Consider the following 27,637-nt stretch of genomic DNA (forward strand, 5'->3'; position numbering starts at 1 on the left):
GCTTATTTTTTGGTTTTCAATATTTTATTTATTTATTTGAGAGAGAAAGAGAGTGAGGGGAGAACACAAGAGCGGCAGAGGGAGAAGCAGGCTCCCTGCTGAGCAGGAAGCCCCATACGGGGCTTGATCCTGGGACTCCGGGATCATGACCTGAGCTGAAGGCAGACACTTAACCGACTGAGCCACCTACCTAGGTGCCCTGCAAGCTTTTCTTTTGAACCTAATGCAGTACTCATTACAGAAGAAGAGAGCTGTTTTCGTTTTCTTAACTTAAGTTTTGGTTCATTAGTTGCTACAAAATTACTCAGATAAGTGTATTTAAAATGTTAATTTGAAAATTATTTTGAGGGACGCCTGGGTGGCTCGGTTAAGTGTTTGCCTTCAGCTCAGGTAATGATCCCAGGGTCCTGGGATCAAGCCCCGCATCGGGCTCTCTGCTCAGTGGGGAGTTGGCTTCTCCCTCTCTGCTGCTCCGTCCGCTTCTTCTCTCTCTCTCTCTCTGTGTCAAATAAGTAAATAAAATCTTTTAAAAAAAATTATTTTGAGATCTGCCAATTTGAGAATAAGAGAAGGTAAGATAGAATGAATATCAAAATGTATCATTTAAAAAAACATTTTTTCCAGCCTAGGAAGGCTAACATTTTTATCAAACAACTTGAGTGTGTGAAAATGATACAATTAACACAGAAAGACTAAATGTATCTAATACATGAATTGGCGATAAAGTTCTAACTTTTGTTTACTTGTTTCCATTTTCTCAACTGTTCCATAGCTATCTTATAAAAACTGCTATGTGAATTCCTCAATCCACAGAAATACTGATCATTTAACAGGATCAGGCAATTCTCAGAAAAACTTGATATTGGCAAGAATATTAAATAAGGAAAGAAAAATGAACTCTAACACTGAGGAAATCTCTCTTGAAGTTTTACCTAAAAACCCATCTAATTTAGGGGAGAAATCATAGCTTCTGTCTACCTTTTTTGCATTCATTGAAGTGCCATAGGAAATGCAGTGCTTGACCACAGCTTCTGCCTCTGTTGTGTTAGGATTTTTGATGCCTTGTGGTATTTCTGACTTTTTCCTTGGAAGATCCTGATTTGAGTCCTCTCCTTGTCTGTGGGCTTTGAAAATTGGAAGTTTTAAATGTTTTGGCTCTTATTCATCTCAAAGGAACAGGAAAGGCCATAACTTTTTCAGCATCATTCCCACTGAATAGTTACAAGGACTCCTTAGATAAGAATGGAGCTCTCCAGTTCCACGGCCAGAGGTGAATGCAGAAGGACCTCTTTAAGTGTATTTGGTTCTTAAATGTAGCTTGGCTCTTGGGCCTTTGAGCCAGTAATTGGTTCTTCAGGTACCAGTTTGGATAAGATTTGTGCTGGTGACAGCACATACAGCTCATGGGTAAGGTGGTTTGTAAACAGGGATATTGAGGATGCTGAAAATAGAGGCACCTAAGAGGCAACATTACCCCAAACCCGTTAGTCTTATCTGTGTGTGTTCAGTCTATTGCTTTTTTCTAAATCCTTTTTTAAATTGCCACAGTAACTATAATATTTTCATTTTTTGAAAATAACCTGCCAAATACTATCTCGCTAAAGCCGTTTTCTGAGTCCTTTATTTTGCATTTGCTTGCATACCTAAAAAATTTAACTATTTAATGTATTTTATCTTGAATAGGATTTCTTTTTGCCATGTGGTATGAATTAAACTTGCTTAGCAGTGGTTTTAAACCGCTTAGAAGTCATTCCAATACTATTTATTGAGTAATCTTCCTATTTTTGATTGATTTTTGGTTCCATGTAACTTAACACTTTATTGAGCATTTACAGTGTGCTAGGCACCAGTCTGAGCCCTTTCCATGTATTGCCATTTTATTTAGACAATACACCTTTGATAGCTGCTGTAATTAGCCCTATGTTAACAGATGAAGAAACTGAGACAAAGAGTAAGGGATTTGCCCAAAATTGTATTTACCAAGCAGTGGAGCCTTGGTCTGACTCACTGAGAGCCTGCTTTCTTATACTGAATGTATAAATAACTTTCCTGGGAGAAGTATCTCTCTGTTGCAGGCCCCGCCCCCCCTTTACTATTTATAGCTTTGTATATTTCAATACCTGGTAAGGGCATTTCTGCATTATTACTTTTCCCCCCAAAATAGCCTTTAATAGTCTTTCTGGAGTTACAGAAAAATTTTGTCCCTGCCCTCCCTTCCCATATTGGCACTAAACATACTCATTTATTCATGGAAAGTATTTACACCTTTATATTCTTACTAATAAGGAATATGCTGTGTAACTTGGTTAATGGAAGTTATTATTTTTAACTTTCTGCACATATGAAGATTATTCCTTGATATTTTGTTTCTTTAGCTTTCGTGTGTTTAGCATGTTATATTTTCTAAAATATCCAGGTTTGCTTTTATGGGGAAAAGGTATGCAAATTTACAAGGACTGTATGGAGGGGAACCTGAACCTGGGTGGCTCAGTCGGTTAAGCAGCCGACTCTTGATTTTGGCTCGGGTCATGATCTCAGGGTCCTGGGATCAAACCTCACATCTCACTCAGTCCTCAGGATGGAGTCTGCTGGAGATCTTCTCCCTCGCCTTCTGCCCCTACCCCCATGCATGCACTCTTCCCCCCCCTTCTCTCTCTCTCGTTGTCTCTCAAATAAATGAATAAATAAAAAAAATAAATAAAAGTACTGTATGGAAAAAAATAAAAAGACTATGGAAGGAAACAAAGAGGGTTGCTGGAGGGGAGAGGGGTCGGGGGATGGGGTAACTGGGTGATGAACGTTAAGGAGGGCACGTGATGTAATGAGCACTAGGTATTGTATAAGACTGATGAATCACTGACCTCTACCTCTGAAACCAATAATACATTATATGTTAATTGAATTTAAATAAAAATTAAAAATAAGACCACGGAAAGTGGACAGGCTGTTGATTAGGAGATAAGATTTTAGCACACTTTTATATTCACTAGCTTTTGTCACATGGGGCAAATTATTTAACTTCTCTGTGACTGTTTCCTTATCTGTCAAATGAATTACCTCAAACTGTGTTCCATTCTTCTGAATATGGCACACTCAGGTGTGTTTAGATTCAGTTCAGATTCACTGTGATCTGCCTAACTCCTGGGGCCTGACACACAGGGTGAGATACCCTTCTTGGCTTTTTTTGTTGTTGTTCACAGCCTTTTTTGACTCCCTCTTTTTTCCTAGGGGATTTTATCTTTTGTAACCCTAGTATGCTGGATTTTATTCCTAGATGAATAAGAAAAAAAAGCTTTCAGCTAGCCACCTTTCCCCGAAACACTTGTATTAGGCTCCAGAAATGTTCTAGAGGAGAAAAGCACCAGCAGTGGTATAATTTGAGAAGTATAGTGAAGGTTATGAGCATGAACTGTAAAGATCTTGTTTATTGTGACTTTAGTGTTAAAATATGTATTGCTAAAATGGAATTTATTGGAATATTGAAGATGACATATGTTCTTTAAATATTGTGCACATAAATAACGATTTTTTTTTTTAAACTCAGCTTCTTATGTTCATTTTACTTAAACTGTGGAATTGCCAATTCTCAAATTTTTGTGTGATTTAGATTCATCTGTTTCTTTCTAAAGGTGTTGTAATCCTGATTATTTGACAAATGCCAGAATGTACCTCAGCAGCCTAGAACTAATTTTGCAAACCGTTTCTACAGAATTTAAGAAGATTTTGTTCATGTGTATGGCATAGAAGATGAATTCTTCCTCCTCCACAATGAATGAAGAACCTGATGCTCTCTCAGTAGTTAACCAGCTACGGGATCTAGCAGCAGATCCATTAAATAGGAGAGCCATTGTCCAGGACCAGGGATGTCTGCCTGGCCTTATTTTGTTTATGGACCATCCCAACCCCCCTGTTGTCCACTCGGCTTTGCTTGTAAGTTACCTTTAGTAATTTTAGTCTCAGTGTTACACTTTTGCAATTCAGAAGAATTTGAAAAAGTGTTAGATGACATGGTAAAAAATTAAAAGTGACTATAGAGCAAATAGTAGTAAGTCTGCATTTTTATATGTGCAAACTTGTATATGTGTGTGTATAGTCTTTTGACACAAATGGTAGCATACTACATGCATGGAATGTTCTGCAACTTCCTTTTTTTCACTTAAGGAATCTTGAGGATTGTATCATTTCAATATGGATAGACACATTAAAAAGATATGTATTGTTTTGTTTTTCTTTTATAATACTTTATTAAGGTCTGAATCACATACCATACAAGTCACTTATTTAAAGTATATCGTTCATTGGTTTTTAGTGTATTCAGAGTTGCAGAGCCATCAGCACAATTTTAGAACATTTTCATCACCTCAGAAAGAAACTCTTCTACCTATTGCTTGCCAGCCCCCCTAAGTAACCACTTTCTTTCTCTGTGTTAGTCTATTTGGGCAAAAAAAAAAATGCCTATATATTTTTTACATAAATAGAATCATGTAATATGTGGCTTTTGTGACTGGCATCTTTCACTGAGCATAATGTTTTCAAGATTCATCTTTATTGTCACATGTCTAGTACTGCAGTCCCTTTTATGGCCGAATAATACTCCATTGTAGGGAAATGCCACATTCTCTTTATCCACTTATCAGTAGATGGACATAGCACTTGTTTTAGTAGAAGATGGGAGGGAAAGATAAAAGGAGAGGAGAAGAGAAAAATGTACAGGATCATAGCTAATAAAGTAGAAGGAGCTACCATGTAATGAGAAATTTGGGAACTAGAGAAACGTGAAAGAACAATGCAAAGCAATCAGGCAAATCCAGAATGTGATAATTTCTCTCGAGGACAAATAATCTGGTTCTGTGAATAGTAAATGACATTAAAAAGAAAGACAGTTGGGGTGGAGGAGAGGACTAGTGGTTAACTGTTAAAGATTAAAAGTGACTTAAGAGACTTATCAGCCAAGGGTAATGTGTGGACCTGGTTTGGATCCTAATTTGAACAAATCAACCAAAAAACGTATTTTTTTAGATAGTTTGAAATGAATATGGATCAGATAGTAGGTATTAAAGAATCATTATTACTTTTGCAGAGTATAAATTTATTAAGTTAACTTTAAAAAACTAATTTCTTAAGGATGTGACAGTCGAGGCCTTCTTAAGGATTTACTGGAGTACTTACAAATGAAATTATATGTTCTCCGATATTTGCTATAAAATATCCAGTGTAGTGACCGACAGGGGAGATGGTTGATAAAATTGTTGGTGCCGCATGATGAGTTCAGCAGGGTCACCACACATTTTCTCTACTTTTGTGTCCTCTAAAATTTTCATAACCAGAATGTTTAAAAGAAAGTTATTGTAATAGATATTTTAAACCATTGCCCTTTACTTAAAAACCCACGATGAATTCCCACTTAGTCTAATTTCACAAGTTTGTACAGAACAATAATATATGCATTTTCCTTTTCAAAAATCAAACTTCATAATACGGATTTTCTGTTTTACCTTCATAGATGAAATTTAACAGGCAAAACAGACATTGACAAGTGAACAGTAACAACAAATGGGAAAATTTGCATGGCCCCTAGTTTGGTCTTAATTGCAATAAGGATGAGAAGAGAGAGTGTTGGTCTCTAGATAGGGACTTGGGGTTGAAGGAAGAACATTTTTTTTTTTTTTTTTTTGGGTGGACTAGACTTGGACCTATTTAAATTCAGAAGGCTAGGGGCAAAAAAAAAAAAAAAAAGGCCAGGGGCTGTCAGGGAGTGGAAGAGGTTTGAGGAGGCTCTTATAGTTGTTAGGGAAAATGGGACAGGTTGTTGACTGAGGAGAATGATGAGATTGTTCAGCAGTGAAGGCCCGATTAGCTTGGTAACACTGAATTGAGAAGATACTTCCGGCTTATGAAACTCCTCTTTCACCTCCCTTCAGGCCACTGGTAGGCCCTGAGAGCCAAATAGTTGGATTTGTTCAGGGTTGATTCCTGGCCAGGTAAGTTGCACAGGAGGCTAGGCAAGGAAATGCAGGATCTTGGCAAGAGAGTAGGTGAAAATGACAGCCTGTAGATGCCAGGCTGAGCAGGAAGGGAAGTGAAGTCATGGAGGGACAGAGCTAGAGAGAAAGGAGGGGAATAAGTGGGTGCAAGTTCTCCCACTGAGGTTGAAGAGCAGGTGTGTTTTTATAATTTCGTTTTCTCTTCACTCTTGGCTTATAAGCTATACTCCTTTTTTTCATTTCATATGGTTTCTAATGAGACTGCTGTAATTCTTAATCTTTCTTCCTCTCTACATAATTAACTTTTTCTGGCTTTTTTGGTGACTATCACTTTTTCAGCAAATGATTATGATGTGCTTGGGATGGATGGTTTTCTTTGTGTCTTGTTTTTGTTCTTGGGATTTGTTGAGCTGCTTGGATCTGTGGTTTTATAGTTTTCATTAATTTGGGGAAATTGTCATCCACTATTTTTTCGGATTTTTTTAATGCCTCCTCACTCCTCCAGTATTCCAGTTTCATGTATGTTAGATATTTCATATTGTCCTACAGGTCATTGTGCTGCTCTTTTTTTTTTTTTTCCCTTTAAGTCTTTTTTTTCCCTCCTCTCTGAGCTTCATTTTGGATAGTTTCTATTGCTACATTTTAAGCTCACTGATCTTTTTTTCTGTAATGTCTAATCTGTTCTTAACCCATCCAGTTTTGTTTTCAGATATTATATTTTTGTCCTCTAGAAGTTACATTTGGGACTTTTTAATATCTTCCATTTCTTTCCTCATCATGCTCATGTTTTCGTACTCATCCTTGAACATATGGAGCATATTTATAATAGCTGTTTTTAAAATGCCCTTATTTTCTAATTCCATCTCTGTCACATCTTGGTCTGTTTCTATTGATTCCCTCCCCCCCCCCGGTCAGATCCCGCCTCTCTTTTATTCTGCTCTGCAAATTCTAGCCACCTGGGGTGTTTTCTGACACCAGCCAATTCTCAGATTCTGTGTGGACACCACCTGGGTGCCCAGCAATTCAGTTCAATTCAGACCTACCCACCTGGAGTTAAGTGTCAAACTCCCCCAATGTAAGGCTCACTCCCACAAGACTGCCTGCACTTCAAAGGCCAGTTGCAAGTATCAGGTCACCCGAATTTCTGACGGAGCAGCTATAAATTGGGTGTTCCAATGGCCCCTTCCTCAGGTTTGATAATTTACTAGAATGGCTCCAGAACTCAGGAAGCTACTTGACTTATATTTACCAGTTTATTATAAAGGGTACGAATGAAGAGGTATATAGGGCAAGGTCTGGAGGGGTCCTGAGTGCAGTACCATCTGTCCCTGTGGAGTTGAGGTGTGCCACGCTCCTGGCAGATGGATGTAGTCACCAATTCAGAAACTGAATCTCCTTGTTCAGGAGTTTTTATAGAGCTTAATCTCCAGCGCCTCCCCACCTTCAGCCAGTGGGTGGGGCTGACAGTTCCCACCCTCTAATCTCTTGGTCTTTCTAGTGACCAGCCCCATTCTGAGGCTGTCTTGGAGCCTCCGCCCAGCTCACTTCTTTTACATAAACCCAGGTGTGATCAGAAAGGCTGCCTTATGAATAACAAAAGAAACTGCTGTCAGTCAGAAAATTACAAGGGCTTTAGGAGCTCTGCACCAGGAAATGGACAAAGACCAAATACTTCTTATTATACTGCACCACCCTAACCTCCCCACCTCTCATCTCTGCATCCCTAACTCAGCAAGACCACTGGGCTCCATTTGGGTTTCTTCTCCCTGTGCTAGTTTGAAAACTGCCTCCAAAGCAGTAAGATGGGGGCAATTATAAGGCCGTCCTCATCATTTCTCTTCTCTCAGATGTTACAGTCCTATGCTGCCTCTTGTTCAGTGTTTAATACATGTTTTCCTGTTTGTTAGTTTTTTGTGGAGGGAGGGCTGTTCCCATGGTAGTTAATCTTTTATGGACTGAAGTGAAAATCAGTTAGGAGGAGTTGCAGAAAGGATATGAGATTATAGACAGAGGTCATTGAATTTGTGATTTGGTACCATTTTCAGTAATTACCAGGCACCTGGGAAATGTAGTGTAGGGGACCAGTAGCAAATGTGAACGTCAGCAGGCTGAGATGCAGTTTTGGATGGTGTAGTTCCCAGACCTATTCCCGAGAATCAGGTGCCAAAGTCTTCGGTAAATGATGAGCGATTAGGAGGTCTGTGGAACAGCTAAATGAAATCCCTAAAGAATCAGCACGTGAAAGAAATACTTGCAAAAATGTACTTTAAATTTTAAGAGAAAAGCACCCTACAAAAGTTAAACTGCACAATAGAAATTTGTGTGAGTTTATCTTTTGCTTTTCAGTAAAAAGACATTTTTAAAGGTGAATTGTATAACTAGAAAGAGTTCATTCTGTAAAGGTGGTTGTATGTTTTGCCTCTTTCAGCAGTTTCTTTTAATTAATATGTAAAAAGCATCTAGGGAAATGGGGGCTATTGGGACTACTCCCTGAAATTAATAAATAGAACGTGGTTCCTTGTATCTCCGTCAAGATGAAGTGGTGAAAATAAAGCCAGAACAACCTAATTTTGACCTTGCAGATAAGTTTGGAGCCATCATTTCAAAGAGCAGATTCAGCTGCTTCAGCTCAAGGGATCATATCTCCCCTAGGGGACTGCTCTGATTATCACATTTAAAGAAGAGTTTCTAAACACTTCAAAACCAGTTGATTCTAAAAACAAAACCTATTTTTCACTCTTTTTCCTCTTGCAGTAAGTTAGTAACGGGTTTAGTTTTGAATAGTCTGGAGTTGTGAATTAACCTGTCACTGTTTTTGCTGTAGGCTCTTCGGTACTTGGCAGAATGCCGTGCTAACAGAGAAAAGATGAAAGGAGAGCTGGGGATGATGTTAAGCTTGCAAAATGTTATACAGAAGTAAGTACAATAGAGGGTGTGTCCTAAGGCAGTAGAAAAATGGATCTTCCTGTTAAATGTATGCTGATTGTTAATATATCATTTTACTGAAATTTTTATTCTAATGTGAAGGCATACTTTTGTGGGTTATATGTCCAGAAATGTTCTGATGGTCAATGTTCTGATTATTCTTAAACATTGATATTAATAGTACTTATGGAAATGCTCAGATTTTATTTAAAATGTTGATAAATATGGTACTTATGAATTATATCTTTAAAAAGAGAAAATCCTGCCTTGTATGAAGTTATGTGAGGTATATGTAAATTGATTTGCTAGCAGAGCAACACAGGTTACTAATCACATTTGAAAGTATGCAGTATTGGGCGCCTGGGTGGCTCAGTCCGTTAAGTGTCTGCCTTTGGCTCAGGTCATGATCCCAGGGTCCTGGGCTGGAGCCCCGAGTCGGGCTCCCTGCTCAGCAGGGAGCCTCCTTCTCCCTCTGCTGCTTCCCCTGCTTGTGTTCTCTCTCTCTCTGTCAAATAAATAAAATCTAAAAAATAAAAAGTATGCAATATTATAGTACCTTACAAAGTTCTTTTGCTGTTTCATCCCTATTTTACTCAAAAGAACCTACATCAGTATCATGGCAGAAAGGGGCTTTTGATAAGATTTTCCTGAGCATTATTAAGACATTTCTCAGAGACTTAAGAGCCATTTAATTTGAATTTTAGCAAATTGGTGGTTTTTAATTGTACCTTTCATCTTACTAAGATTTTCATATCCATTGTCTCATTTTGTTACTTACAACTTTTTGAGGTAGATTTGACAGATAACAGTTTTATGGGTAAGGAAAAAGGAAAATACAGAGTCCAAGTTGTCTGTAATCCTTCATCTCTGTTGCCCTTGGGAATGCCTGGTTTTGTTCCTTTCTTAGTCTTTACTGATTTCCTGTTAGAAGGCTAGAAATTGAAGATTAAGTGTTTTGATATTTCCACTATGTCTCAAAGCAAAAAAGCTATTCTTCTGAGGCTTAATCTTAGTTTACTGTCTATTTTGATCTTCTACTAGACTTGACTGCCTTTAAAACTATAATGAATAACTTTAATTTTATTTATTTATTTATTTTAGGTTACTTATTTATTTTGAGAGAGAGAGCATAAGCAGGGGGAGGAGCAGAGGGAGAGGGAGAAGCAGGCTCCCCGCTGAGCAGGGAAACAGACTTGGGGCTTGATTCCAGGATCACAGGATCACAACCTGAGCTGAAGGCAGACACTTAACTGACTGAGCCACCCAGGTGCCCCTAATTTATTTGATTTAAAATAAATTGAGTAATTGCCAACACACCTGTCTTACATTGGCATTCTATCTCTTGCCATCTAATCAATGCAGACACAGGTACTACTGAGAAGTGTCCCAGTACAGATGAGGTAATTTGTAACAACATAGAAGTTGTTACTCTGGGGGCGCCTGGGTGGCTCAGTCGTTAAGCGTCTGCCTTCGGCTCAGGTCATGATCCCAGGGTCCTGGGATCGAGCCCCGCATCGGGCTCCCTGCTCCGCGGGAGGCCTGCTTCTCCCTCTCCCACTTCCCCTGCTTGTGTTCCCTCTCTCGCTGTGTCTTTTTCTGTCAAATAAATAAATAAAATCTTTAAAAAAAAAAAAAAGTTGTTACTCTGTAAACCCTTGCCCTCACCTCCCGCCCAACTGGTTCTTCTTTCTTCTTCTTTTTTTTTTAAGATTTTTTTTTTTTTATTTATTAGAGCACAAGCAGGGGGAGTGGCAGGCAGAGGGAGAAGCAGGCTCCCCGCTGAGCAAGGAGTCTGATGTGGGGCTCAATCCCAAGACCCCGAGATCATGAGCTGAAGGCGGACGCTTAACCGACTGAGCCACCCAGGCCCCCAAAACTTGTATTTATTGTAAAAGGCTCTTGGGTGGCATTTCAGAGTCCTCTGCATTCACCTTCAGTTTTTTGCAAGATCTGATGCATGTTAGGAGGTCCACCTGTCTGCAGCTCCCCACATCAGCTTCAGCCACAACTAGTTTCTCTGAGCTGCAAGGGTAGGATGTGAAGTCTCGATTTATAACCCTCCCCCCCACCTGGAAAGAATTCATTAGTTGTAAGTGTCCTGTTCGAATCACAATTCCAGTGCAAACCTAATCACAAATTGCATCTCTGGCACATCCAGTGCTTTTAGCTTCTGCACAAATTCAACATGGTAACCCCGACAGCATTCCAGGGCATAAAAGGGTCAAGAACAATAAATATCCACTGTAAATGACCACAGGAAAGAAATCTTGCAGTTTCTTTGGCTTGAGTGCTCACAAAAGTTCTTCTGTACTTCCCAAACACTAATGGTTAAATTGTATCAGTGCAGAATCATCTAAACGACTTCCAAGGCAGTGTGCGTTTTTTCTTAGTGTTCTTGGCTTCTGGATAAATTTTATTTATTAATCTTATTTTTTTCGGAATCTCTAAAATATTTGTTCTCATGGGGTCAGCTGCCTGGTAGGATAGTTCTACGGTGCCTTAATCTTTGATAATGACAAGATAGAGACTGAAGTTTTTTCCTTGTTTTTATTCAAGTGATCAGTTAGGAATAAATAACAGGAAATGTTAACTGCCATCAGTTGTGTTAATTATTCCCTATGGTTTGAGGTCAATTCCACTAGTAAAAATTTGGATTCTAGTTCTTACTTGAGACAAAGACTCTCTTTGACCTTCAGTTTCCTTACTAAAGCCTACAGTGACACGTGCAAAGTGATCGAGCACCAAATGGGATAATATATGTAGAAATGCTTTGTGTATTTTATAATGTATAAAATATAAGGTTGCATTATTCTTGTTTCTAGTATGCTTTAATGCCATATAGTTAACTATTTTTAACTGGCATATTAGCTCTTTTGGAAACAGTGAAAGGTTTAAGCATAATATGGATGCTTCTGTAGGACTATTTCATTCATATGATGAACTTAAGATTGTGTATTCCTTTAACACATAGATACTGAAGTTGAAAATATGTGGTAAAAATTATTTAAGTATAAGAAATTAGATGAAAAAATTAATATTGCTATTTTAAAATATACCTTAAATTTGAACTTTGAAGATTTAGAGCGAGTTTTTAGAGGTCCCATAGATTAAACCTGTAAAACAAGTTTTTAGTTTGGTTGGCTAAGGTTGTAGTATAGTGTAGTATATATGTGTGTATGTGTGAGTGGATATATATGTAAGTGATAGAGACATCTGTAAAATAGTAGGGAGACTGTTTATATCTTTGTAAGAGAGGTGGTGTGTCAGTTCAGGTCATTGGCATATCATCTGGAGAGGAGATCTTAAGATGGAGTTAGAAATGGAAGAGGTTTGTTATGGGGTAAGGTCTGTAAAGATAGAGGAGAATGAAGGCCTGGACCACAATCTTTAGACTTCAGTGCAGATCTGTCATCTGTAAAAGGATAATGAAGAGGAGATTGAGTGAGGCAAGGAGTCTCGGATTGCAGTGCAAATCTGATAGTCAACTCAGTGGGGAGCTCCAGAGCAAGGATTACCCTGAGAATGAGTTTTGCCTTGGGCAGAAATGGCCAGGCCCTGTTGTCCCCACTGTTCAGTCATTGGCTGGGGGCTGCCCGTGAAGAGCCAGGTTAAAAGTATGGTATGAAGGTTTGAACAGTGTGATGGATCTCAAAGCCAGGACAGCTGGTGGCTCTCCTATTCTACTTCCTGCAGCCAAAGGGCAAGTTTCTTTCTTAAAGGGAGGTCCATGAAATATATTTCTTTGGGTGCCACAAGTGGCTTAGCTTTTTAACTCAAAGTATGTTTTTTAGGACAATGTGGTAATCATTGCCGGCTCTTCCAGTAGTAAAACAGATGTACAGCCATTGTTGTACACTCCATTATAATTTAATCCTATTGCCCTCTCAAAAGTGGAGATAAGATGTAATAATTTGTATACTTTGCAGCTCATTTGACTGTTGGAGATCTCAGATTTGAGGGTTGCCTTTTAGTTTTTTTAAGATTTTATTTATTTGAGAGAGAGAGAGAACACAAGCAGGGGAAGCCACAGGCAGAGGGAGAAGAAGAAGCAAGCTCCCCACTGAGCAGGGAGCCCAATGTGGGGCTCGATCCCAGGACCCTGGGATCATGACCTGAGCCAAAGGCCGCTGCTTAACTGACTGAGCCACCCAGGCACCCCTATTCCTTTATTTCTGAATTCTTTTGTTTTAGTTGTGTCTTGTTCTGTGAGCCAAATGGAAAATCTTTTTCTCTTAATTGGCGAGCTAAATCCATTTGTATTTATTTATGTAAGATTTTATTTATTCATTTGACAGAGACACAGCGAGAGAGGGAACACAAGCAGGGGAAGTGGGAGAGGGAGAAGCAGGCTTCCCGCGGAGCAGGGAGCCCGATGCAGGGCTCGATCCCAGGACCCTGGGATCATGACCTGAGCCGAAGGCAGACGCTTAACGCCTGAGCCACCCAGGCGCCCCTCCATTACTATTTATTGAGTGATTGATATGTTTAATGTTAATTCCTTTTTGTTATTGTTACCACGTATATTATGTTGTAGTAGTTGTGTATCTTTTTCTGCATAGAGTTTTCTTTCACTTTGAAAAAATTTTTTTTTTAAAGATTTTATTTATGTGAGAGCGAGAGAAACAGCATGAGAGGGGAGAGGGTCAGAGGGAAAAGCAGGCTCCCTGCTGAGCCGGGAGACCGATGTGGGGCTCGATCCCAGGACTCCGGGATCATGACCCGAGCTGAAGGCAGTCGCTTAACCAACTGAGCCACCCAGGTGCCCGAAAATTTCTTCTGATACTTAAAAAGATTTGTGTTATTGTTATAGTGGTTGCTTTTGCACTTTTTAAAAATATTCTAAGTTGTCTGTTTTCTTAAACTTCCACTATCTTAATTTTTAATGGTAATCTCTTGATTCCCACCTATTTAATGTTCCATAGTCATTGAGCTTTTTCTGCTTTCCTCTTTTCTTCTCCCTTCTCCTTTTTTTTAAAAATTGTTTTGAGTATAGTTGACACACAATGTTATGGTAGTTTCAGGTGACTCTTTTTTTTTACGTTGGGTTATTTCTGCTTTGTCAGAACATTTCATTCTCTGTCCCACCTTTGTTTTAAACTTAGATCCACACTTAAATATAGAAAATGTTGATTGTCCTTTTGCAAAAGTTTTCCTGGCCATCTCTTGATTGGTTGAAGCTCATTGTCTAGTAGATTGCTCAAGAAAGGCTCAACTATTCCTTGACTTCTTTCATATTTAAAACTCTTTTTCTATAACCTTAATACTTGAAGGACAACTGGACTAGATCCGTAACTCACCTTTTGTTTCCTTGAGATTCTTGAAAATTTTGTTGCCATTTTGCTCCATTTTCCCTTGATTTTTATTTTGTTTTTGAGAGATCTGATGCCAATATATTTCATAAAAGATAAGGACAGTAGTAGTAGTTAATATATCAGGAGCATTCTTCCATATAGCCATTTTCCTGCAGCATCATTCTTTTTTTTTTTTTTTTTAAAGATTTTATTTATTTGAGAGAAAGAGAGGGAACACAAGCAGGGGGAGTGGGAGAGGGAGAAGCAGGCTTCCTGCTGAGTAGGGAGCCCGATGCGGGGCTCGATCCCAGGACTCTGGGATCATGACCCGAGCTGAAAGCAGGCGCTCAACCAACTGAGCCACCCAGGCGCCCCCTGCAGCATCATTCTTAATGGCTACAGTCACATCCCACATCCTTTGTAGTTTTTTTTTTTTTCAGTGTCTTTTTGTAATTGTTTGGAACAGAGGTTGGCAAATATTTTCCTTGACAAGCCAGATAGTAAGTATTTTAGGCTTTGCCAGACATTCAGTCTCTGTTGCAATTACTCTTATGGGTCAAAACAGTCATAGTTAATATATAAATGAACAGGCTTTGGCTCAAGGATCATAGATTCCCTGCGTTGGATTTCAGTGCTACCTAAACAGAGCTGTTGACTCTTTCTTAGAACCCTTTTTAAATTAGGATTGTTTTGGGGTGCCTGGGTGGCTCAGTTGTTAAGCGTCTGCCTTCGGCTCAGGTCATGGTCCCGGGGTCCTGGGATCGAGCCCCACATCAGGCACCCTGCTCTGCGGGAAGCCTGCTTCTCCCTCTCCCACTCCCCCTGCTTGTGTTTCCTCTCTAGCTATCTCTCTCTCTGTCAAATAAATAAGTAAAATCTTTAAAAAAAAAAATTAGGATTGTTTTTGCATTGAAAAATGAAGGATAATTTTCTGGGTTGCATAAATGTCACCAGAACACTTTTTCTTAGCAAACAACACAGGAAAAAAAAAAGCAGTTCCAAAAGGAAAAGTTAGGATGTTTTTCAAAAGACAGTAGCAAGTCTTTAACAGTAAAATACTATATTCATTACTTTTGTATAGTGTTTGGAAATCTTAACTGGCCTTTATGAGCAATATAAAATGTTATTAGCAACATCTAGAATAAGAGTGAATTGGTGTTTATGACCAATAAGGAAATATATTCAGAATTAAAATTATTCTTGATATATAATAAAGATCAAGGTTCTTTTAGTTGTGTTTTATGAATAACGTTGTGAACCTTTTCAGTATAGACAACTAATTAGAAAAAGTGGTGAGGGATCAATATATACTTCATTATGGAATAGTAAATTACTGAGAGCAAAATTCCAATTACTTAGATGAAAGAACTGTTCAAGGTAGTCTTTTTTTCTGATGTCAGATTTTAAAGACCGAACTAAATCCAGGGCATTATTAATCAGCTCTTTCAATTTTCACTTGCCTAAGATTAGGGCAATTAATACTTGTTTAATTATACAGTCTCTCTTACATTTATGGCCAAATATACCATAAAAGTCTAGAGTTTTTCTTTTTGAATGTTTTGAATGATAGTATTTGAACAGTAATTTTTTTTTATTTTAAAATTTTTTTTTAAAGATTTTATTTATTAGAGAGAGCACTAGAGGGGTGAGGGGCAGAGGAAGAAGCAGACTGTTCACTGAGCAGGGAATCTGATGCGGGGCTCGATCCCAGGACTCATGACCTGAGCCGAACGAAGGCAGACACTTAACCAACTGAGCCACCCAGGCGCCCCAACAGTAATTTATTTTATTTTATTTTTATTTATTTATTTTTTAAAATATTTTATTTATTTGTTAGAGAGAAAGAGAGGGAACACAAGCAGGGCGGAGTGGGAGAGGGAGAAGCAGGCCTCCCACTGACCAGGGAGCCCAATGCAGGGCTCGATCCCAGGACCCTGGGACCATGACCTGAGCCGAAGGCAGACGCCTAACGACTGAGCCACCCAGGTGCCCAGTGATTTTTTTTTTTAAAGACTAAGATAGCTTCTAAATATGTAGATGCTCTTGGATTTTTCTTTTTGGTTTTAAAAGCATTTTTTTAAAAATAAGGAAATAATTATTTATAATTTATTTATTGAACAGATAGTTCATAGTGCCCAGATCAAGAAATAACTTCATTTGTAATTCAATTTTCTTATATGCTTTTGTAAATATAATTTAGCCTAAGACAAAATTTTACTTAGTTTTAAGAGGGATCTGGGTCTGTAAATAGATCCCTTAACTGTTTCATAGGAAGGGTAGCAATAAAATTAGTCTTTAAGGTACACCTGAAGACCATATTTAACTGTGAGAACATCACATTGATTTGATTATGTTATCCTTTTAAAATCTTTCAGTTTTTAAGTAGGTAGAAATGGAATTTATTACAGTGTGAAAATGATGAAATTTTGGAATTATGAAATAAGGAAGTTAAAAGTGGTGGTGGTTGGAGTATTTATTTCATAGAACCATTTTTCTAATCTGTCATCTGTAATTGCTTTGTTTATCTAAGCAGGCGTACCCTGTGTGACTCTCTAGGTAAAGTATAGTTTGTTGTAAATCCTTAACTTTCTTTTTTTGTTTTTTGTTTTTGGGGTTGCTTTGTTTTGTTTAGTTTTTGTTTTTTTGTTTTTTTGTAAATCCTTAATTTTCTAATTGAAAGTTAGTGCAAATAGCCCCTGTAGCCGCACAGGCAATTGTAAATGCACATATATCACCTTTGCAAATTGTTTTTATGAATAAATGGAATTTTCTTCCCTCGGTTGCTGTTAATATGGAAACCACTAGTATAGGTTTATGAGAGAATTAAGCCCCAAAGTCCTAAGGAATCCTTTAGATGTAATAGATTATCTTCTCTCCTGTGAATCTGGAATGGCTCTAGCTCTATACTGTCCTTCGGAGAACTGAGAAGATAGTCACTTATCTAGTTTTCTTGTAGAGCTAATTTCTTCTGCAGGATCTCAGTCAGAAAAGGTGTTAAAGGAATGGTTTGTCAGACATATGGGAGCAATTATTAACCAAGAAAAGGAGGGTTAGCTTAATAAGGAAACTGACAGCAGAGGTAGTCTTCCCTTTTTTCTAAAACTTCTGTCCATATGGTAGTCATTAGCCACATGTGGCAGTTTAAGTTCAAATTAATTAAAATTTAAAAACCAATTTTTCACTTGTACCAGCCATATTCTAAGTGTTCAGTAGTCATGTGACTAGTTTACTACATTTCCATCATCTCTGAAAGTTATGTTGGGCAGTACTGTTCTAAAATTTCTTTGCCTAACTATATAAAAGGCTATTTTTATATTTTGGATTACTTTTATTTCGTGGATTATTTTCTTAACAAGTTCCAGTAGAAGAATTACAGAATCAGAGTATAGATATTTTTGTGTCTTATCACTGTTAATTTTTTTCAAATAGTACCAATTATATTTTTACCAGCAGTTGCCACTTTATTGATGTTTTTCAAACATCGGATGGATCGCTACATTGCTGTTCTCCTATTCTACCCCCTCCAATTCTAGATCAGTTTAAAAAATGTTAAACCATTTGTGTTCTTTGAGGTTGGTATAAGATAGATGGCATGGGTAGGTACATAAATTCACTGAAATTGATGTGGAAAATTTTTATATTTGCATTTTTCGTGAAATATTCTTGAATTTTACAGCAGATTCTCAGAGGCGTGCGTTAGTGGTTTAGAACTACTGTTATAGTTCTGATTCTGCAGAACAGGAAGATAATCATTTAATGTTACAGTGTTCCAATATTTTTTGTCACTAGTTCATCAGGAAACAGTTTTTGAAATAATATATGCATTTTAAAATTTTTTATAGGAAGGTCATTAGTTGAGTCTTCTATTATGTGTTGTGATGATTGTTTTTTTTTTAATTTGATGCAAACTCTTGGAAACGGTATTGATGCTGGAAAGGGGTAGCAAAGACAATGTTTTTTTTCCTCCTAAATTCATGAGTATCTCTACTGTCCTCAGACTCTTTACAACTTGTGGTTGGCTAGTATTTAAAATATCTCAGAACTGCAGTGACGTTTTCAGTACCTTAAAACAGCTACCAGAAAAGTGCTGAGACATCTCCCCCTTCAAAATAGTCTTTTTAATAGCTTCTTGGAATACACGGCCAAAATCATTGAAAGTGATTGATCTCTGGGGTCAACAGTAGCCCAGAAAAGCAGTGGGTATAGTAAATTGAGTGCCTGGAAAATTGCCAGATTAGTACCCCTGGACCTGAAGCTCTGTATAGCTAGTTTTATAGCTTGAATATCGGAAATTGAAGTGTTCCTGCTCATTCAGTAAACAAGTGGATTGTAAAAAGTTTAGTGAGGCCCTGTGGAGAGAAATACATCCCCATTCTTGAAGAGAAAAAAATAGAAAATTAAGATCAGTAGTATAAGCACAAGTATAGTATTTTATTAGTTTTTAAAAGATTTTATTTATTTATTTTAGGGAGTGCGAGGGGGAGGGAGAGAGAATCTTGGGCAGACTCCACGTTGTGTGCGGAGCCAAACATGGGGTTCGATATCATGACCCTGAGATCGTGACCTGAGCCGAAACCAAGAGTGGGACGCTTAACTGACTGAGCCACCAAAGTGCCCCAGCATAGTACTGTAAATGTAGAGGGAGGAATGGATTATTGGAGTGAGGAAGCTTCACAAAGATGGTAGTTGAGGTTGAGCCTTCAGGGGAGGAGTAAGAGTTTAAAAGCGAATGGTCTAGGTAAAGCTCTTTTGGTTGAGGAAAAGGCATCTATAGAAGGTATTCATAAAAAGACAAAATGAGCTGATGTTGGTAGAGCTGAATGGGGATAGACTTAAAGGCCTCGAATGTATGTTATAAGGTTTGGACTTAATTGAGCTTATCTATAAGTAAAATGAGGGTTATTTTTAACACTTATGTGTATTTACTGTTTATTCAGTTTAACTATAAAAAGCATTAGATCTGTGCTGTCCATTATGGTAGACACTTGTCACATGTGGCGATTTACATTTAATTCAAAGTAAATAAAATCATTTTTTAAGTTGTGGTTGCTCAGTAGCCATATATGGTGAGTGGACAGTGCAGCTGTAGAACGTTTGTATCAATGCAGAAAGTCTTTTTGGACAGAATGGCACTAGATGTTTATGTGAGGAGCTATAGTAGGATTTAGAGAAGTTCAAGAATGAAAACTTTTGTTTTAGTTGTGGTTTCATAATACATACATGGTTTGTAAAAGATACGTAAAAAATGTAAATTTAAGAAGCAGTTTGAATTTATTAAGAAATCTCCTTATTGAGATAATATGAATGATCCTCTCCTAATTTGTTTTCTCCTTTTGGATTTTTATGTGTTATACCTTCTTCAAGGTCAGGGTACTTTCAAGTTATTTTAGTATGAATTCGGGGACAGGTTGTATCCTAATCTTTTTAGTTGATTGCCTGTTTAATTAATGATTTTGATTAAATATGCTGTTCTATTATAGTGATAAGTTTTGAATCTCAGTGAACCATGGATTTAAAATGAAATTAGAAGACCTTGGGGCATCTGGGTGGTTCAGTTGGTTAAGCTTCAGACTCTTGGTCTCGGCTCGGATTGTGGGATTGAGCCCTATGTTGGGCTCAGCACTCAGCCAGGAATCTGCTGGAGATTCTTTCCCCTTCCTTCTCCCTCCCCTCTATCCCCCCTTCCCCCCCAACCCCGTGCACATGTGCACACACACTCTCTATATATAATAAAATCTTTAAGAAAATAATAAAAATGAGGGGCGCCTGGGTGGCTCAGTCGTTAGGCGTCTGCCTTTGGCTCAGGTCACAATCCCGGGATCCTGGGATCGAGCCCTGCATCGGGCTCCCTCCTCAGTGGGAAGCCTGCTTCTCCCTCTGCCTCTCCCTCTGCCTCTCCCCCTGCTTGTGTTCCCTCTCTCGCTGTCTCTCTCTTGTCAAATAAATAAATAAAATCTTTAAAAAAAGAAAAATGAAATGAAATTAGAAGACCTTATGATCAACTAGGTGCTTTTGCTATGTTGTTGATTATTCTAGGATTCACTGGTGTTTCCTTTCAATTGAACAAAGCATCAGAATGAAGAAAACAGGGCTCTGCAAAGTCAAGGTATCAAATTACAGAATCAATAGAAGTGACAAGACTAATTAATTTATATGTGTTTCTTTTCAAGGACTACAACCCCAGGAGAAACAAAACTGCTGGCTTCTGAAATTTATGACATTCTTCAGTCTTCCAATATGGCAGATGGTGATAGTTTCAATGAAATGAATTCACGTAGAAGGAAAGCTCAGTTTTTTCTGGGAACTACAAACAAACGTGCCAAAACAGTGGTTTTGCACATAGATGGTCTTGATGATACGGTAAGACTTTTTTAAACACATGGTTCATAAGATGGGGTGGGGAAGTGGATGATCCTCCTCCTGACATATCAGAAGGTCAGTAGTAGCCTAAGGCTATGTCACAGTGCCTATGTCATTTACTTTATCTCATCACATAGGCATTTTATTACCTCGCATCATCACAAGAAGAGGGGTAATTTTAGTACGATAAGATATTTTGAGAGAGAGATCACATTCACATAACATTTATGACAATGTGTTGTTATAATTGTTCTATTTTAGTAATCATTATTGTTAATCTCTTACTGAGCCTAATTTATAAATAAACTTATTTATGTATAGGAAAAAAACATAGTATATATAGGTTTCAGTCCTTTCTGCAGTTTTAGGCATCCCCTGGGGGTCTTAGAATGGATCTCCCCGTGGATAAGATGTGGAAGGGGGACTATTGTAAATAGTTTCTTCAGTGACACTTGCCAGGTCTTGAAGAATAAATCCCACAGGGGCATTTTGTTCTAAAGGTGTCAGTTAATCAGAGGACATAACAATTTTAAATATTTATGCCCTAATAATAGAACTTCAAAGTATATGAAGCCAAAACTGACAGAAATGATAGGAGAAATAGACAAATCCACAATTAGATCTGGAGATTTCACCACCACCCTCAATTAATAGAACAAGTATACAGAAAATCAGTTAAGGATATAGAAGACTCAAATAACACTAACAACCAACTCAACCTAATCTATATTTATAGAACACCCTATCCAGCAACAAGATAATAATCATTCTTTTCACATACACGTGGAGTATTTACCAAGGTAGACCTTATTGTGGGCCATTAAAACAAGTATTAATAAATTTAAAAGAACTATGCAAAGTATGTTAGCACAAGGAAAAGCAAATTAGAAATCAGAAACAGAAGTTATTTGGAAACTCCCCAAATACTTTGGAGACTAAATAATATATTTCTAAAATAATCCATGAGTCGATGAAGAAATCAAAAGAGAAATTATAAAGCATTTTAAACTGAATAAAAATGAAAATGAAATATCAAAATTTGTGGGAAGCTGCTAAAGCAGTATTTAGAAGGTAATTCAATAGCACCGAATGCCTAAATATTTATATACAAGAGAGAAAAGTTCTCAGTGACTTAAGTTTCTACCTTAAGAAACTAGAAAAAGAAGAACAAATTAAATCCAAAGTAAGCAGAAGAAACAAATAAGTGAAATGAAAAGCAATAGAGAAAAACCAATGAAATCAAAAGCTGATTCTTTGACATGATCAATAAAATTGATAAACTTATAGCCAAACCAATCAAGAATAAAAATCACAAATTATCGGGCGCCTGGGTGGCTCAGTTGGTTAAGCGACTGCCTTCGGCTCAGGTCATGATCCTGGAGTCCCTGGATCGAGTCCCGCATCGGGCTCCCTGCTCGGCAGGGAGTCTGCTTCTCCCTCTGACCCTCCCCCCTCTCATGTGCTCTCTCTCATTCTCTCTCTCTCAAATAAATAAATAAATAAATAAAAACTATTTTAAAAAAAAGTCACAAATTATCAATACCAGAAATAAGAGAAAGAAAACATCACTGTAGACCCTATAGACATTAAAAGGAAAGTAAATGAATATTTTAAATAACTTTATGCCAATAAATTTAGTAATATAGATGAAACGGGAAAATTTCTTGAAAAACACAGATTGCCAAGGTTTATTCAAGAAGAAATAGATAACCTGAATAGCTCAGTATCTATTAAAGAAATTGATCTTGTAATTAAAAACCTTCCCATAAAAAAAACTTTTGTCCCAGATGGCTTCACTAGTGAATTCTACCAAACATTTAAGGATGAAATAATACCAGTTGTACACAATTTTTTAGAGTGTAGTATAGTATAGTAATATAGTAATTAGAATATTGTAATATTAGAATACTGTAATAGTCCTACAGGATAGTTTCTTCCGAATTCATTCTACCTTGTCTGCTTTTAATATTAGCTTCTTCTGCTTGCTTTTGCTGAGTGTGTATCTTCTATTCATGTCTGTATTTTAAGATTTCTTACAGGCACTATATAGTTCGGCCTTGCCTTTTAATCCATTCTGAAAATTCTGCCTTTTAAATGGAGTGTTGGGGTCATTTATATTTGATATTATTAATATGGTTAGTTTTAAAACAACTCTTACTAATTGCTTTCTTTTTTTTTTTTTTTTTTTTAAGGTTTATGTATTTATTTATTTAAGTAATCTCTGCACCCAACAGGGGGCTCAGACTCATGACCCAGAGATCAAAAGTTGCATGCTCCTCCAACTGAGCCAGTCAGGGGCCCATTGCTGATTGTTCTCTATTTGTCCCATAGTTCATTGTTCCCCTTTTCCATTTTCTGCCTTTTGGACTAATTGAATATTTTTTATGATTTTCTTTTATTTCCTTTGTTGGCTTATTAGCTACAGTTCTCCTTCCTTTCTTTTTGTTGGTTGATTTAAGGTTTTTTTAATATATCTTTAATTTACTATAGTGCAGCTTCAATTAATATATTACTTCATACATAGTATAGGGCATTTAGAACATTATACTTCCATTTCCCCTTTCTCTCCCTCTTTGCAGTTGTTACATGTTTTATTCCCACATGTGTTATAAACCCCAGATGCACTGTTATTACTTTAAATAGTCTATTTTTAAAATTTTTTTCATTTTGGTAAAATACAGATAAGTATAAAATTTCCTGTCTTAACCATTGTTAGGTATACAGTTCAGTGGTATTAAATACATTCATAATGTTGTGTCACCATCACCTCTATACTTCTTATGAATGTACAGGTTTTTATCTTGTAAAACCTAAAACTCTGTACTCATTACACAATAACTCCCCTTTCATCCTTCCCCCCAGCCCCTGGCACCCACTATTTCACTTTCTGTCTCTGTGATTTCAAAAAAATCAGTCTCTTTTAAGACGTTTTAAAATAAGAAAAAGTATTTTCTGTCCACCTACTTTTTGTCATTTCCAGGCTCTTTATGCTTTTGTGTAAATTCTAGATTTTCATCTGATTTCATTTTCCTTCTGTTAACATTTCTTATACTAGTACAGGTCTGCTGGCAGTGAATTCTTTCTGGTTTTTTTTTAATTGAAATAGAATTCACATACTATAAATACACCATTTTGAAGTGTACAGTTCCGTGCTTTTAGTGTATTTACAGGGTTGTGCAGCCATCACCATAGTCTAATTCCAGAACATTTCATTACTCTGAAAGGAAGCCTCATACCCATTAGCAGTCACTACCCCCTGCCCCTGATAACCCCTAATTTACTTTCTGTGTCTATGGATTTGCCTCTTCTGGACATTTCATATAAATGGAATCATAGGCTATGTGACATTTCATGCCTGGCTTTCACTTTAGCATAATGTTTCCAAGGTTCATCCCTATTGTAGCATGTATCAGTACATCTTTCCTCTTTATAATATTCCATTGTATGGATGTACTGTATTTTGTTTATTCGTTCATCAGTTGGTGGACATTTGGGCTGTTTTCACTTTTTGGCTATTATGAATAATTCTGTGAATATTGGTGTATAATTTTTTGTGTGGATTTATGTCCTCGGTTCTCTTGGATATGTTCTGGGGTAGAGTTGCTGGATGATACATTAACTTTGTTTAGCTTTTTGAGCAACTTCCAGAGTGTTTTCTACAGTGGCTGCAGCATTTTACATTCCCATCAGCAACATATGAAGGGTCACTTTCTCCACAGCCTTGTCAACATAGATTTCTGTTGTTTAATAACTATCCAAAAAAAAAAAAAAAAAAAAGCTATCCTGGTAGATTTGAAGTGTTATCTTATTGTGGGGTTTTTTTGCTGTTGTTTTTGGGGTTTTTTTGTTTTTGTTTTGTTGTTTTGATTTGCATTTCCTTAGTGATTAATGATGTTGAGTATCTTTTCATGTGCTTATTGGCCATTTCTCAGTGGTTGTTTTAATGTTTATTGCATATATCTTTAATTTATCACATATTTTCTCTTTTGGAGAAATGCCTATTATCTGTTTTTAAATTGTTTATTTGTCTTTTCATTGTTGAGATGAATTCTATTAATATGTATTACATTGGTGATTTTCATATATTTCTTTAAGATTTTATTTATTTATTTGTCAGAGAGAGAGCACAAGCAGGGGAAACGGTAGGCAGAGGGAGAAGCAGGCTCCCTGCTGAGCAAGGAGCCCGATGGCGGGACTTGATCCCAGGACCCTGGGATCATGACCTGAGCCAAAGGCCAACACTTAACCAACTGAGCCACCCAGACGTCCTGGTGATTTTCATATTTTGAATCAACCTTTCATTCCTAGGGTAAATCCCAGTCATGCTATATAATCTTTTTAATATGCTGCTGGATTCAGCTTGCTGGGATTCTGTTGAGGTATTGTGTGGTGTGTGTGTATTCATACAGGGTATTTTATAGTTTTATTTACAGTTTTCTTTCATGTGGTATCTTTTTCTGGTTTTGGTATCAGGGTAAAATGAGCTAGGAAGTGTCTGGATGAGTTTGTGAAAGACTGGTGTTGATTATTCTGTAAACATTTGGTAGAGTTCACCAGTGAAACCGTTTGGTCCAGAGCTTTTTTTGTGGTATATTTTCTCGTTTTAATTTAGTCTCCTTACTTATTATAGGTCTATTTTTCCTTCAGTCAGTTTTGATAATTTTATTTTTCTAGGAATTTGTCCATTTCATTGAGGTTATCTTAATGTATTGGCATAATGTGTTCATAGTATTTGCTTATAATCTTTTGTTTCAGTCAGATTCGTCGTAATGTCCTAAACTCCTGATTTTAGTAATTTGAGTCTTCTTTCTGTAGCTAAAAGGTTTATCAGTTTTGTTGAGCTTTTCAAACCAACTTTTAGTTTCATCGATTTTTTTTTCCTATTTTTTCCCTTTTCTCTCTTTCTTTTTTCCCCTGCCATAATCTTTATGATTTCCTTCCTTCTGCTTGCTCTGGACTTTCTTAAAACTTGAGATTTTCTTCTATTTTAATGTAGTTATTACAGCTTATAAATTTTTGTTTAAGCACTACTTTCTTTGTATGCCATCAGATTTGGTATGTGGTGTTTTCATTTTATTCATCTCAAACTATTTTCTAATTTTTCTTTGACACATTGGTTATTATTTAGAAGTTTGTTGTTTTATTTCCATGTATTTCTGAATTTTCCAAATTTCCTTCTGTTATTAATTTCTAATTTCATGTGATTTGACAACATTGTATGATTTCAGTCCTTTTCAATATATTGAGGCTTGTTTCATGGCCTACCATGGTCTATCCTGGGAGAATGTTCCACATGTCCCTGAGAATGTATACACTCTTGTTTGGGAGTATTCTAAGTGTCTGTTGAGTTTTGTTGGTTTATACTGTTTTTTAAGCCTTATTTTCCTTGCTCATCTTCTGTCTACTATTACATTCATTTTTTTTTTTTTAAGATTTTTTTTTTAAATTTATTTATTTGAGAGAGAGAGAGAGAGAAACAGCATGAGAGGGGATAGGGTCAGAGGGAGAAGCAGGCTCCCCGCTGAGCCGGGAGCCCGATGTGGGACTCGATCCCAGGACTCCGGGATCATGACCTGAGCCGAAGGCAGTCGCTTAACCAACTGAGCCACCCAGGCACCCCTATTACATTCATTTTTGAAAGTCAGATATTGAAGTCTCTAACTCCTTCAGTTTTGTATGTCTGGTAGAGTCATTTTTTTTTTTGGAAGGATTATTTTCAGTGGGTGTGAAAATCTAAGTGACAATTTTTTTCTTTCTTTTTTTTTTAACACCATACTTTGAGACATTGCTCCACTGTCGTCTTCCTTGCATTGTTTCTATTCGGGAATCTATTGTTCCTATTTGTGTTCTTCTATATGTAATATATCTTATTTTTCTCACTCTGCCTACTTCTGAGAGTTTCTCTTTCATCACTGCTTTTGGTCAGTTTGTTTATAACGTGCCTTGGTATAATTTTCTTCATATTTATTCAGCTTCTTGGATTTCTGGGTTTGTAATATGCAGCAAATTTGGACAGTTTTTTCCCATTATTTCTTCAAATATTGTTTCTGTCCCCCTTTCCCCTTAGTCTTTCAAGGTATTCTTGTTACACATGTTCAACCATGTGAAGTCTCACAGCTCACTGATATTCTGCTAATTTTTTTCTTCCGTTCTTTTTTTTTCCCCCTCTGTTTCATTTTGGATAGTTTCTGTTGCTATATTTGCTAAATTTTTCCTTTGCAAGTGTTTAACTTCCTATTAATCTCTTCACTTTTTTTTTTTTTACTGTAGACATTGTTTTATTTTTTTATCTTACTATTTTATTTTTTTATTTTAACTAGGTTCCATGCCCAATGTGGGGCTTGAATTCATGACCCTGAAATCAGGAGTTACATGCTCTGCAGGCAGGTGCCCCTTATTTTATTTCTAGAAGTTTGATTTGGGTCTTTTTTTATAACTCCTTAACATGTTTATACTTTATTTGAACATACAGAAGATGGTTGGAATAATTTTAATGTCCTTATCTACTAATTTAATCATCTGTGTTTTTTTGAGTATGTTTTTATAGATTGATTTTTGTAATTATAGATTGACTTTTCTAATTATAGGTTGTATTTTTTTTTTGCTCCTTTGCATTCTTGGTAATTTTTGACTGGATGCTAGGCATTGCAAATTTTACTTTGTTGGGCACAGCATATATTTATTTGTATGCAAATCCTTTAAAAAAATTCTTGAGATTTGTTCTAGATCACAGTTACTTGCAAACAGATCTTTTTGAGGCTTGCTTTTAAGCTTTGTTAGGCAAGACCATAGCACCCTTCATCCTAGGGATAATTTTGCTACACTACTGAGGCAATACTCTTCTGGGTTCTCTGTTCATGCCCCCATGTATATCAAAGTTTTTCCACTCTGTATGATGGAAACATGGAGTATTTCCAGCACAGTTGAGCCTGCAGAATTGTTCCTTCTATTCCTTTACAGTCTGGTTCTTTATTCAGCCTCAGGTTCTTTCTTCACATGCATGTACTGATCATTGTTCAGCTGAAAACCTGAGGGGAGCTCACCACAGATCTCTAGGGTATGCTTTCTCCCTGTGGG

The 27,637-nt window shown here is 37.0% G+C and overlaps 1 protein-coding gene across 3 annotated transcripts in view; it reads left to right on the forward strand.

Annotated features, from left to right (window-relative positions):
* Window positions 1–27,637, forward strand: part of ARMC1 (armadillo repeat containing 1) — a 35,167-nt gene that overhangs the window by 1,957 nt on the left and 5,573 nt on the right. For 2 of the 3 annotated variants that reach the window (XR_013447867.1, XM_036090038.2), the window contains exons 2-4: window positions 3,710–3,930; window positions 8,809–8,900; window positions 20,371–20,560. Coding sequence is in view for 2 of the 3 variants with exons in the window: in XM_036090038.2 (XP_035945931.1) it covers window positions 3,748–3,930; window positions 8,809–8,900; window positions 20,371–20,560 (465 nt within the window). In the remaining variant the exon portion in view is untranslated. Of the gene's footprint in view, window positions 1–3,629; window positions 3,931–8,808; window positions 8,901–20,370; window positions 20,561–27,637 lie in introns of all 3 variants that reach the window. The other variant, XM_036090039.2, reaches the window with a different exon arrangement.

This window comes from Halichoerus grypus, chromosome 5, assembly GCF_964656455.1.
Source record: "Halichoerus grypus chromosome 5, mHalGry1.hap1.1, whole genome shotgun sequence".
In the NCBI taxonomy this organism is placed as follows: Eukaryota; Metazoa; Chordata; class Mammalia; order Carnivora; family Phocidae; genus Halichoerus; species Halichoerus grypus.